Genomic DNA, 14,971 nt, shown 5'->3' with positions numbered 1-14,971 from the left:
CAAAGCTTAAGTTGCATTCACTGGAAAGGCGAAGAGTTAGGGGTGACATGATAGAGGTTTACAAGTGGATGAATGGACATAACCGGGGGGATATTAATAGGGTATTAAAAGTATCAACACAGGACAGAACACGAAACAATGGATATAAATTGGATAAGTTTAGATTTAGGAAAGACTTGGGTAAATACTGGTTCAGTAACAGGGTTGTTGATTTGTGGAACCAATTGCCGCGTAACATTGTGGAGGTGGGGTCCCTCGATTGTTTCAAGCACGGGTTGGACAAGTATATGAGTGGGATTGGGTGGTTATAGAATAGGAGCTGCCTCGTATGGGCCAATAGGCCTTCTGCAGTTACCTTTGTTCTTATGTTCTTCTTATGTTAAACAAACAAAAAAACAGTAGCAAAATTTGATATGAATAATGCAATTGTTAACCATTTTGGATTTTAATCACAGGATGAATATTAATAATGGTACAATTCTATATAACTGCTTATATATCAGAGAGAGACGCCTATTAGAAGTACTTATAGAACCTAGAGAAACAGTAAAGAACAGTAAACTTTAAGTAAAGCAGATCTCATTAATCCTAAATATATTCTTAAGTTAGCAAAACTAACTCATCTCATTACAGACGACGTTGAGATGTTTATAGTATGGATATTAATGACATACAATCCAGGCCACAGTTCCCAGGAGCCAGGATAATTGAGCATTATGAAGCTTGGACATTCCTTGGCAGTATAATCACCCGGACGTTTAATGACGAACGCCAAGTGAGGCGCTTTGCCAGATTTATAAACACAAGGTCTTGTAATCTTGTTCACCATTTGGTCACCACTTGGTCCGGGAGACATCTCCCGTCACGCAGGGTGCAGTTGCGCCTCCACAGATCTCCAGTATCATCTTTTGATACTGGTAATGGCTCGAAAGGGCCACCACTTACGGGCTATTCATGCCCGTGCCACCTCTTGGGTGGCTTAATCTTCATCAATCTTAATCTTGTTGACGGGAGACATCTCCCGTCACGCAGGGTGCAGTCGCACCTCCACAGATCTCCAGTATCATCTATTAATACTGGTAATGGCTCGAAAGGGCCACCACTTACGGGCTATTCGTGCCCGTGCCACCTCTTGGGTGGCTTAATCTTCATCAATCAATCAATCCTCATGGCCTCCATCTGGTCACCACTTGGTCCGGGAGACATCTCCCGTCACGCAGGGTGCAGTCGCGCCTCCACAGATCTCCAGTATCAGCTCTTGATACTGGTAATGGCTCAAAATGGCCACCACTTACGGGCTATTCATGCCCGTGCCACCTTTTGGGTGGCTTAATCTTCATCAATCATCATCATAATCTTGTTGACGGGAGACATCTCCCGTCACGCAGGGTGCAGTCGCGCCTCCACAGATCTCCAGTATCAGCTCTTGATACTGGTAATGGCTCAAAATGGCCACCACTTACGAGCTATTGGCTCTAGTTAGGCCCCATTTAGATTATGCAGTTCAGTTTTGGTCGCCATATTATAGAATGGATATAAATTCACTTGAACGTGTCCAGCGTAGGATGACTAAGTTAATTCCCCAAATTAGAAATCTTTCATATGAAGAAAGATTAACAAAGCTTAAGTTGCATTCACTGGAAAGGCGAAGAGTTAGGGGTGACATGATAGAGGTTTACAAGTGGATGAATGGACATAACCGGGGGGATATTAATAGGGTATTAAAAGTATCAACACAGGACAGAACACGAAACAATGGATATAAATTGGATAAGTTTAGATTTAGGAAAGACTTGGGTAAATACTGGTTCAGTAACAGGGTTGTTGATTTGTGGAACCAATTGCCGCGTAACATTGTGGAGGTGGGGTCCCTCGATTGTTTCAAGCACGGGTTGGACAAGTATATGAGTGGGATTGGGTGGTTATAGAATAGGAGCTGCCTCGTATGGGCCAATAGGCCTTCTGCAGTTACCTTTGTTCTTATGTTCTTATGTTCTATTCATGCCCGTGCCACCTTTTGGGTGGCTTCATCTTCATCAATCAATTGCATGTGGTATGGGAACAATTTACAAAATGATAACAGGCGTAATGTAGCAAAATTATGATTATATATCACAAAATGATAAATCTCCATTTATGTTAAAAATTTAAAACAATTCTTTACAAGAATTATGTATTTTTTTATGTAATTTGAATAAAATTAGTATATTTTTCAAATGGTTTTGATAAGAATTTGGTAAAATTTAAATAAATGCAAGTATTTCATAAAATTTAACGTTTCTTACAAAACTTTATAGAAATTGTATATATAAAAATAATTATTATTATTTTCATGATATTTAAAATATATAGTAATTGTCTTTTTGGATTTTATATCATCTTGGAATGATTCAAAAAAATTTTTAAATAGTTGCATTATAAATATTTTCATGTTCGTTTTATATATTCTAATGAAATATGCAATAGGAAAGTAAGTCAAAATATCTAAAGTAGATAGAATCAGAAATATTATGAAATAAGATAGATAAATAGCTAGTGAGAATTAAGCATAAGAAGACGAGGACGTCAATTATAACGCAAGACGGTCAGCCGCCAACACACACTGAATACACAGTATTCATGCAGTTTGTATAGGCTTCTCACAGCTGATTGTCTACAGATCAAACCATATAAACAAATAAGGGTTTTGGCTCTAAGATGGCTCCAGTTTGAATTGTTTGCAATACGGCACCTTGCATCTAATACGCTCGTAGAGCAACTTTACCGTGGAACTAAATGCTTGGTCTGGGTCTGTAAAAAGCAGCTCCTAACTTTCATATCACATGAGAAGGAACTCTCTTAATCACCAAAACCCTTCAGTGTTAATTACAACTTCAGAGTTTATGAGGGTGAGAAGGTAAGTAAGGGTGTGAGCCCCCCGTTATCCAGCCCCCGGTTATCTAGTCCCCTGTTCTCTTGCAACCTGTTCTCAAGCCCCATATTCTCCAAGTCCCCAGTTCACCTGCACCCTGTTTTCTAGTCGCAAGTATTCCAGTCCCATGTATCTAAACATCATGTATTCCAGCATAACGCTTCCAGAACCACTCGTTCCAGACCTGCCATTAAGATCAGCAGACAGCTGCAAAAACCTGAAATCTCTGGAACATCTCTGGCCATCAGGATGTAGTTTCCAGCGTTCTAGAGCGCCTTTAACCAACGATATGGAAAGCATAGAGTCGTTTGAGTCCGTCTGTCCTAGAAGCAGTTGAAGACTCACTCTTCAATTGCTCTCTCTCTCTATATGTGGTATTGGTGTAACTTACAAAATGATAACGGGCGTAATGTAACAAAATTATTATCATTACAAAATGTGGAAAATCTACATTTAAGCTGAAAATTGAAAGCAATCTTTTATGAAAATTTTGTATATGTTTGTGTAATTTGAATAAAATTACTAAAATAGTTTACAATATTATATTAGAAGTTTGGTAAAATGAAATTAAATAGAAATATTTAAATAAAGTTTAAGTCGCTTTAAAATAAATTTCAAAATTGTATAAATAATCATACTTTTATTATTTTCATAAAATTTTAAATATATATTTTTGTTGTCTTCTGATTTTGTTACGGTACTTTTATAACAGCAAAAATTTTTAACTACATATATTATAAATATTCTCTTGATTATTTTACATTATCTAAAGAGGTATGAACTAGAATCGTAAAGTAAATATATACTGAGTAACTAGAAGTAGGGAAATCATAAAATAAGATAGTCCAAAGCTAGTGAGAATTTAGCAAAAGAAGAGGAGGACGATTGATGATTGATTATGATTAAGCCACCCAAGAGGTGGCACGGGCATGAATAGCCCGTAAAAGAAGAGTACGTCAGTTATAACACAAGACGGTCAGCCGCCATCACAGTGACTACACATTCTTCATGCAGTTTGTATAGGCTTCTCACAACTGATCGTCTACAGATCAAACCATATAAGCAAACGAGGGTTTTGGCTCTAAGATGGCTCCAGTTTGATTTGTTTGCAATACGGCACCTTGCATCTAATACGCTCGTAGAGCAACTTTAACATGGAGCTAAATGCTTGGTCTGGGTTTGTAAAAAGCAGCTCCTAACTTTCATATCTCATGAGAAGGAACTCTCTTAATCACCAAAACCCTTCAGTGTTAATTACAACTTCAGAGATTATATGAAATGCTACGTGTGCGTGTGCGTGTGTGTGTGTGTGTGTGTGTGTGTGTACTCACGTAGTTGTGCTTGCGAGGGGTTGAGCTCTGGCTCTTTGGTCCCGCCTCTCAACCGTCAATCAACTGGTGTATAGATTCCTGAGCCTACTGGGTTCTCTATCATATCTACATTTGAAACTGTGTATATGTATGTGTGTATTGTCAAAGTTGTATACAGCTAGTTGTGCTTGCTAGGTCGAGCATCTGCTCCTAAGCCCCGCCTTTCGGCCATCATTCGTTCAATATGGTGACTCCTCGACTCCCTAGCGCGCGCCAGTCTAAGAATGAAGGAGGAAGTAACCTTCTATAAGAAAATGAGATCGAGTGACTTATGAGTCCGAGATAGTGACAGTGAGGGTGATCATCACAGAATTTGTAATAAATATCTTGTTTATTTTTATTTTATTTTTTTAGAATTCATTAATTACCAATTCATCAAAATTGTGATTAAAATTTCCGTAGAAAATTAGCACAGAATTTGTTTGGCAGAAAAATTCATACAAATTTTTGCATAAATTAAAATTTATCTAAATAAAAACTAGTATAATTTTGATGAAATACAATACTGGAACCAAGATTAAGAAACTTAACTCAATAACTAAGAATATCCGAAAAGAGAAAAAGGAAAGCAATTCAGAGAGAGAAATGTAGGGCAGATAGGGAAAGTACTGTGTGTTAAGTCAAAGTAATTTAAATGGTTTAGTGTTGGGTTTTAGGCCTATCAACCTCTGGAGGGTTATTAAAGCCTATTAACCTCTAAAGGTGTTAAGACCTATCAACCCCTAGAGGATTATTAAGGCCCAATACTGTCACTATGGCGGTGTGTCCACTCACAGGATGAGTGACGCTGCCCAATACTGTCATTATGGCGGTGTGTCCACTCACAGGATGAGTGACGCTGCCCAATACTGTCACTATGGCGGTGTGTCCACTCACAGGATGAGTGACGCTGCCCAATACTGTCACTATGGCGGTGTGTCCACTCACAGGATGAGTGACGCTGCCCAATACTGTCACTATGGCGGTGTGTCCACTCACAGGATGAGTGACGCTGCCCAATACTGTCACTATGGCGGTGTGTCCACTCACAGGATGAGTGGCGCTGCCCAATACTGTCACTATGGCGGCGTGTTCACTCACAGGATGAGTGGCGCTGCCCTCTGCTGCAAATTAATTAAACAGACAGCACATACTCGTCTTCCTCCTCCTCTCATTCGCCAAAAGAAGGCTCCTCATCTTAACAGCCTCCGAAGCTATTTCTAACCCTTAATCACCGTCATTCCCTTCCCGCTAGGCACTCCACACACATTATCGTTCCCAACATCAAGAAACTATCGTACTAAAGTTCCCCCTTATCCTTACCTACTAGAGGACCCACGAACAGAAAACGGGACGGTATGTCAATTTCGCAAGTATCTACCAATTTTCAGTATGATAGTTTTTGGCCTTTAGTAAACTACAAGTCAAGAAGCTACGTTATATTAGGTGGACGGCCACTGCCACTATTTCAACCACCATTTTAATCACACAAATCATCAAGAACCACCGAAAACTTGTCGTCCTGTCAACCAGAACGACTCATTTCGTAAGTTAAGGTCTCTCACGATCACATTTTAAAGTAGTATGAAAAGCAGCGGCTCGCAAATGTCCGTTTTCGATGCGAGGGTTGATTAGGTTAAGTGGGTTGCTTGGGTTGGTACAGTTCTGGTTAGGTTAGTACTCTGTATTTAGTACGTAGTGAGGAATCAAAGAGAATATTGCCACCACAACTACAGACCGACATACTAACCACTTCCAATCCCGACCTGTAATCCTATATTATCCCACCTGCTCATCACAATCCGTCAGCCCGTGATCATCTAACAATCATCATCCATCAATACCAGTGTCATCACGGCTGCTCCTTGACAAACTCGAACCCGGGAAGAGGCTGACGTGATGCCAAATTACCCCCTTGAGCCACGGCGGCCGTGCGACGCTGACGATCTCTGAGGCGGCCACAAACATCTCATCTATCACGGCTGATTGGCCCTGGCGTCGACCCGACCAAGAGGCAGGTGGAGTTTGGATCAACTTTTTTTTTGACCATGTCGTAGCTCAGTCGATTAAGGCAGCGTCTGGGATGCTCTCGGACGTAGGTTCCAATCCTCGTCACGGCCCTTGTGGATTTGTTCAGTGATGCATCACGCTATTGTGATTTATGCGTGTTAGGAGTTTGGATAGATCTTCCTCGGTAAATTAGTGTTAATGTTGGTATTGGCATCATCAAATATATTGTTATTCTCGTTATTGAAATTATTATTCTTTATGAAGCTAGTCGGCCGAGCGGACAGCACGCTGGACTTGTGATCCTGTGGTATCGGGTTCGATCCCAGGCGCCAGCGAGAAACAATGGGCAGAGTTTCTTTCACCCTATGCCCCTGTTACCTAGCAGTAAAATAGGTACCTGGGTGTTAGTCAGCTGTCACGGGCTGCTTCCTGGGGGTGGAGGCCTGGTCGAGGACCGGGCCGCGAGGACACTAAAGCCCCGAAATCATCTCAAGATAACCTCAAGATGGATATTATTAATTATAGTGTACACATTTTTTTTGGGGGGAGAGGGGGGTTGTGTCTCGTTTTCCAGATTGAAATAATGATCGCTCAATCCAGCGATTGATCGCTCGCTCACTCTCATTAATCCACCCTCCGCTCTGTTTATGACAAGCCGTTATCTAAAAATAAATACTATCTATAGTTAGTACATATTTGGAAGTACACAACATAAACTGTTCCTTTCAAGTTACGGGCTCACCATAGCCCGTGCTACTTGGAACTTTTTGTTCCAGGTAGCGAATCTTTAACAACAACATCCTTTCCCCCCCCCCCCCCTCCCCAGAACGCCCGCACAAAAAAAGTTAATCAAACATACCTTTTTTTAGGCCTTGTATAGTCACTAAATTAGGCCTATGAGTGTGCATGATAAGCATAGGATTGTTCATTTAGGGTGAGGCCGAGTTAGTCTGTCACCAATCCAGAGCCGACCAAACCCAGTTGTGCTGAACAGAGCTGTAGATTTTGCATGAAAGTTATTTACTTAACATTACTGAATAGCTTGCATAACTACACAGTTAGGTATGTGTATCTAATTTCCACAATATATAAAATTTATATATATTGCAATTTTTATTATACTTTTATATTATATTTTTATTGTATTACACTTATATAATATGCAATATTTATATATTATTATGTTGTTAAAGATTCGCTTCCTGGAACAAAGTTCCAAGTAACACGGGGTATGGTGAGCCCGTAGTGCCTTATATATTATTATTGGTTGATTGATTGATGAAGATTAAGCCACTCAAAAGGTGGCACGGGCATGAATAGCCCGTAGGAGGTGGCCCTTTTGAGCCATTACCAGTATTAATAGATGATACTGGAGATCTGTGGAGGTGCGACTGCACCCTGCGTGACGAGAGATGTCTCCCGTGTGAAATATATTATGTTTTTATAATATTTTTGTAATATATTTTCATATTATATTTTTATTAAATTATGCTTTTATAATATTTTGCTTTTATAATATGCTTTATATTATATATATAATTATTTTATAATACTTATATATTACTATATTTGGACAATATTCATTTTTTTTGGTTTTGGTTTTTGGCGGGAAAGAGAGGGACTAGTGACCAGTTCCCAGGATGTCAAACTCTCACACCTGTTAACTAACTCCCGGATACCTACTGACTACTAGGCGAACAGATCCATTAAACATTAGGAAACGTGCCCAACCACTCTCTCTCTCTCTCTCTCGTCCCGGATTCCAACCCAGGACTCCCGACTAAGAATCGAGAATGAACCCGTCTGTGCTTGTGTACGGCACTGGCAGTGTATTCACCTAGGGGGGGGGGGGCCTGGTAGCCTGGTGGATAGTGCACAGGACTCTTAATTCTGTGGGTTCGATTCCCGCACCAGGCAGAAACAAATGGGCAAAGTTTCTTTCGCTCTGAATGCCTCCTGTTACCTAGCAGTAAATAGGTACCTGGGAGTTAGTCAGCTGTCACGGGCTGCTTCCTGGGGGTGGAGGCCTGGTCAAGGACCGGGCCGCGGGGACACTAAAGCCCCGAAATCATCTCAAGATAACCCCTCCCCCCCCCCATTTGCCCTGATAATCTTTTTCCAGCTGTATTTCACAACCCAGCAGAGTTACTCTATGTTCACGTTGTTTCATTAACTTTCCTTAATTCATTCATAATACCAAATTTTACCCAGAAAGATTCGTTTAAAATATTGCACTCGGATGATAATTTTAACATTTTATAAATTCAAAATATGTTTACGGCCGTTATTTAGTAGCTCCAGTATAAGTATGTTTTATAAAGCGTCTGATTACTAGCAATTACTAGCATTTCACTCTGTTCTTATAGGTCGACTCACTCGATACAACAACTGTTCAATGGTACAGAAACTGGCAACATCTATCAGTAAAAATATTAAAATAAAAGAGTTACCTATAATAACGTTTTCTTTAAACTACGTTTCTTAACAGAGAACGTAGCAGGTAAGACTTGAGTAATTTTCAGTTAGGCATATAAATTTTCAGATAGGTATATCAAATCGTAATTTATTCCATTTCATTGCAGGCTGCAAATGGCTGCTACCTTGTCGAGTCAACTTGTAAGGCTGTAACTATTGGGAACGAGAAGCTTAGTAGGTTTATCTAAGTCATCCAAGCCAAGGAAAAGATATCCCTCTCGGTCACCCATCCACAGACGGCCAGGGCCAAATATGTTTAACCATTTATTTATTTATTTATATAAAAGAAGGCCCATTGGGTTATGAGAATACATAGCATTGATGTTTTTACATTCTTGTAAAGCCACTAATATGCATAGCGTTTCGGGCAGGTCCTTAATCTAACATATAATTTTAAGCAGGTAATTTCTAGGAAAATTGAAAAATTTTAACAGGTACATAATAGATTGTACTTTCTTGTATATAAATAAATGTTGGGGATCAGTTCTTGAGCCCATTGTGTGTCTTTAACCTTTTCCTCTACAGCCCACAGGATGGGTATGGGGACCACTACCACCCACAGGATGGGTATGGGGGTCCACTACCACCCACAGGATGGGTATGGGGTCCACTACCACCCACAGGATGGGTATGGGGTCCACTACCACCCACAGGATGGGTATGGGGTCCACTACCACCCACAGGATGGGTATGGGGTCCACTACCACCCACAGGATGGGTATGGGGTCCACTACCACCCACAGGATGGGTATGGGGTCCACTACCACCCACAGGATGGGTATGGGGTCCACTACCACCCACAGGATGGGTATGGGGTCCACTACCACCCACAGGATGGGTATGAGGCCCATTACCACCCACAGGATGGACATGGGGTCCACTACCACAATAAAATATGATGATATTAACTCTTCAAAAACCTGTGAATGTTAAATATGTGGCCAACAACACCTTCCGGGTTCACGTTAATTATTTTTATCTCAAGTGGTTCAAGAAGTGGCCCAGAACAGTCGCTTAACACGTTTGTGTGAGAAGCAAATATTTAACTCAATGCTACAGGTTCTGGACACGAATATATAGTGATGTGTAGTATCAGGTGTGTGTGTACTCACCTAGTTGTTCTTGCGGGGGTTGAGCTCTGACTCTTCGGTCCCGCCTCTCAACCGTCAATCAACAGGTGTACAGGTTCCTGAGCCTATTGGGCTGTCATATTTACACTTGAAACTGTGTATGGAGTCAGCCTCCACCACATCACTGCCTAATGCATTCCATTTGTGTGTGTGTGTGTGTGTGTGTGTGTGTGTGTGTGTGTGTGTGTGTGTGTGTGTGTGTGTGTGTGTGTATGTGTGTGTTTTGCCCTGTTGCTGTATATTCTAATCAATTCCATTTCCCACCTGTTTAATAAATAATAGTAATATATATAGTTCTTCAACATCAGTTAAATCGCTAAAATATACAATTCATAACAGAGTACGTTAAAAAAAATATGCAAGTACGACATACGAAGTTCTATTCATCTCGTGAAATGTGGCAACACTGTCTCTGGGGATGATGACGGCGCCTGGCAGCGCTGCACAGTTGCCGGGGAAGGTTATACTGTATATAAATATATAGATAATAACTCCGGAATTTTTGTTTTCCTTCCCCTATAAATCAAATTTTTTTTCTCTAGAATGCATTAGTTTATGAGAAAATACAACTTTGAAATACGGTAGAGGGGGAAATACATACAGTATATTTCTGGTATTGACTTACCGCCAGTGACGGGCGAGTATCTACGTATGTGAGTGTTGGGAGGTATATATATATCTTTCACAAATTCCAATGTAATGAGTATATATATACCAGGAGTATCTATAGATAATACGTCATATGAATAAAAGTTGTATTCTAGTTTCAACTAATTTGGAAAGAAATGCATAATCAATATAATGTGTGAAAACTAATTCATATTTCTTCACATATATATATATATATATATATATATATATATATATATATATATATATATATATATATATATATATATATATATATATATAGTGTGTGTGTGTGTGTGTGTATTAAGTATTATTAATAATACTCACCTATACAAATCGACGAAGACAGAGCCGGGACCAAGGAGCTCAAGCTCAACCACCCAAGGCCAATTGAGCGAGTATAATTACATTCTACGTATATTCCGGGTGCGCGATCGACGGCCCCGTTCCGGACGCGTTCAGCACCCCGCAGACGGCCCCATACCGTAGACGGCCGGACCTCAGTGTGGGGCCTGAACTGTGCGTTATCGGAGGTCTTCTCGCTGTATCTCTCTCTAATGTATGCAAGGTAAGCATTTACATGTATCAAAAACTACCTAAATTGACCTTTCATTGATAACAGTGGGCGGTAATTACTGTAATATCAGGTATATATTGAGTTTTAGGAGGCTATAGGTCTGGCAAGAAGGTGGTCGTCGTCTAGTCTCGCTGTATTTCTCTAATGTATGCAGGGTAAGCATTTACATGTATCAAAAACTATCCAAATTGACCTTTCATTGATAACAGTGGGCGGTAATTACTGTAATATCTTGTATATATTAAATTTAGGAGGTCATATTGATCAAGAAAGACACCCCTTGTTCGAGCGAGTGTGTACAGGGTGGGACAAAACGTTTGCAGCGCTCAACGTGAATGGTTGATCTGATATTTTTGTCATGTATTAAGTGCTTGTTGTGATATGTTTATATATAATTTTGTGCATGTTAATCTTCTCAATGTATGGTATGGTAAAATAATTTGTTTCCATAATGGTTAGTCAACGTTGAGTTTTTATACAAAAAACTTGAAACGTTTTGTATACCCTCCTACCTTTTTTTTCATAGACAATTGTCACGTTGTTTATACATTATAATTATATATAAATTATATTTATTTTGTTTATACATTATAATATAATGTAAGATAAGGCTTTCAACTACTATAATGTGCATGTATTGAAGCAATTGGGAAAACATTCATTAAATATGTAACATGAATGACTAGTTTTTTCTCGACTCATAATCGGAGATTCCAGTGTTCGAATCCTGGTCGGTCTTAAGAGCAAGTTAACAAAAATGAGTATTGCTGAATACAAAATTCCTAAAGAGTATATCAATTATTTATCTTTGGTCAGTATAAATATATCCCTAATATACATAATATATAATTATTGCACTAATATATAGTTATATTGCAAAATATAATTGGGTCCATCTAATTACCACAAGCTACACAAGCTTCAGAAAGCTTCCTGGCAATACGTTAGTAATGAATAAATATGATATGTTAGGTTAGGCTGACCTAACCTAACTTAATCTAACCTAACCTAACTTAACCAAACCTAACCAAACCTAACCTAACCTAACCTAACCTAACCGACGCTTGGATCGTCGACTTGATTTGGCGTCACCAGCTTTTTATTTTTGTCTAATTTCTTTATAAAAAGATACTTTTTCAGATTAAAATTATGTTTTTTCGTGTTGTACATTCAGCACCAACATTATAATGAGTAAATATATCACATTTATTCATTACTAACGTATTGCCAGGAAGCTTTGTGTAGCTTGTGGTAATTAGACGGACCGATATAATTATATGAAACACAGTATTTCATAAAAGTGTCTACTTATCATAGTTAAGAATTTTGTAGCACAGTAGTCTACATCCTTGGCACACACTTGAGGGGCCCGGGTTCATGCCTGAACAGGGCGGAAACAGTTAGGCAACGTTCTCATTCAATTGATATCTCATCACATAGCAGCCAAATAGATCGTGGTAATTATTCAACAATTTTGGCGCTCCGTCTAATTACCACAAGCTACACAAAGCTTCCTGGCAATACGTTAGTAATGAATAAATGTGATATATTTACTCATTATAATGTTGGTGCTGAATGTGCAACACGAAAAAACATAATTTTAATCTGAAAAAGTATCTTTTTATAAAGAAATTAGACAAAAATAAAAAGCTGGTGACGCCAAATCAAGTCGACGATCCAAGCGTCGGTTAGGTTAGGTATGGTTAAGTTAGGACAGGTCATGTCAGGTTAGCCTAACCTAACATATCATTTATTCATTACTAACGTATTGCCAGGAAGCTTTGTGTAGCTTGTGGTAATTAGACCGACCCAATTTTGGATATCATCCAGGGAAGGGTGGTCATTAGAAATTAACCCATGGGAACATTGATAACTTAATAATAAATAATTTAATTTTGAGAAACTAACCATGAAACTAATATATAGGCTATGGTCATATATATATATTATTTATATATATTTAAATTTATATTATTTATTTATATTCAAGAAGGTACATTGGGTTTATGAGAGTACATAGCATTGATGTTTTTTTACTTTCTTGTAAAGCCACTAACACGCATAGCATTTCGTGCAGGTCCTTAATCTAACAGACAGGCATATAATGAAGTTGAGAATTGTTAACATACAATTAATGTACGTATAGCAAATTTGTATAAATTTTTGGGTATATAATAGAAAATATCCTGAGTTTATGATTGAATTATATTTTTAATTGATGCTATGCATGTATGCCTCCAGCAGTGGAGCAACTGATCCTCCCAGGGAGGCAACCCCACAATAGCCGACAATTTCCTAGGTACCATTTACTGCTTTGTGAAAAGAGGCATTAGGTGAAAGGAAACATCAGCCAAAAAAAAAAAAAAAATCAATTTTCTGTCTTACCCGAAATTTCAATCTGGGATTATTTTATTGAGAGTGTATAGTCTTCTTGAAGAGCATGACAATCGTCTAAATTTTGTTTATCTTCCCTAGTATCTTAGCATCATCAGCAAACATGTTCATATAATTCTGTATTCCTTCTTGGTGGATATTTATGTAGACAATGAACAGTACCACTGGTGGATGTTTTTTTTTGTTTTTTTTTTTTTGTTTTTTTTTAACCCAAGTTCCAGTGACGGAGTTGCCAAGAGCCTCTCACGACATTGTGAGAATCTGTCACGTGACTATCCTACTCGCAAAGAAAACAGCATTACTTGTTTATCTACCCTGCAGACCCATCACAAGAGCAACAACCCTCAAGTTGCCACAGAGCTGCCACTGACGTTGGTCATAGTTTAAGCACCACAAAAGGTGCTTAATTCATGTTCGTCATAAGTTTCCATCATATGGGTAGTATAACCTAATGAATTTGATGGCAAAACACTCCCATTATGCAGGAACACAGCTTTAGAACTCATCTTGGATGAAAACTAGGGCTAATAATTTTTTTTTAAATATTTACATTCACAGAAGCCCAGAATTAGCCAAGATTGACTTCGTTTCAGAAGCATTTTCAGTGGGTACAGGTTTCTTGCTCTTGACAACAGTTATTATAAACAAGTCCTGCTGTTATTTCCTAGTGTTGTTTCCTGACACAATTAGCACGTGACGGCCAACTCATCAGAAAATTTGTAATTTTTCAAATGGGTAAACATCTTATAAGAAATTATATAATGCTATCAACACTTGGCTCAAAACTCGTTCTGAAAGAACAAATCTACAAGGGCCGTGACGAGGATTCGAACTTGCGTCCGGGAACATCCCAGATGTGTCGTTCTGAAAGTCATATACTGTATTATTACAAAATGTATACATTATTACATAACTTGCTTGGTAAAACTTGCGTATAGCAGTGAAGGTCGTACTTTTGGAATTACATGTTTTTGTTTATTGCAAGCTAAGGACTAACTAGTAGTTAATAATATTAATCCTTAAAAGCTCTGCTTATTAGTGGCTTCATGTATTGTGTTTTTCTTACCTACGAATTCTCCACTATTCTTGTGTGTATTCTAGCATAATTTATTTATCCTAGATACTTACTTACATACAAGGTTCAAGGGTTTATGAGAGTACATAGCATTAATTTTTTCACATTCTTGTAAAGCCACTAACACACACAGCTTCTCAGGCAGCTCCTTAATCTAACAGTTAATTTTAAGTAGGTAATTTGTAGTAAAATCTGAAGAATGTTAACAGGCACATTGTACAAAAATTGAAGAAAATTAATAGATGCATTTTAGTAAAATTTGAGGATTGTCAACAGATACATTGTAGCATAATTTAAGGATTATTTCTAGGTACATTGTAGAAAAATTTGCATTCAACATAACCATGACATAAGGTGATAGCAGTGATTACAATGAAGTTGTATGGATTAGGCATATACATTGGGGAATTAGGCAGCACA

General features: G+C 38.6%; 1 protein-coding gene across 1 annotated transcript in view; it reads left to right on the top strand.

The window, feature by feature from the left end:
* Window positions 1–10,944: 10,944 nt before the first annotated feature.
* The window catches only part of LOC123770491 (NFX1-type zinc finger-containing protein 1), a 31,404-nt gene continuing 27,377 nt past the window's right edge, over window positions 10,945–14,971 (top strand). Inside the window, exon 1 of the mRNA XM_045762416.2 lies at window positions 10,945–11,073. Coding sequence (XP_045618372.1) covers window positions 11,067–11,073 — 7 coding nt within the window. The 5' untranslated portion in view covers window positions 10,945–11,066. The remainder of the gene's footprint in view (window positions 11,074–14,971) is intronic.

Source organism: Procambarus clarkii, chromosome 46, assembly GCF_040958095.1.
Source record: "Procambarus clarkii isolate CNS0578487 chromosome 46, FALCON_Pclarkii_2.0, whole genome shotgun sequence".
NCBI lineage: Eukaryota > Metazoa > Arthropoda > Malacostraca > Decapoda > Cambaridae > Procambarus > Procambarus clarkii.
This window is presented reverse-complemented; position numbering and strand designations above follow the sequence as displayed.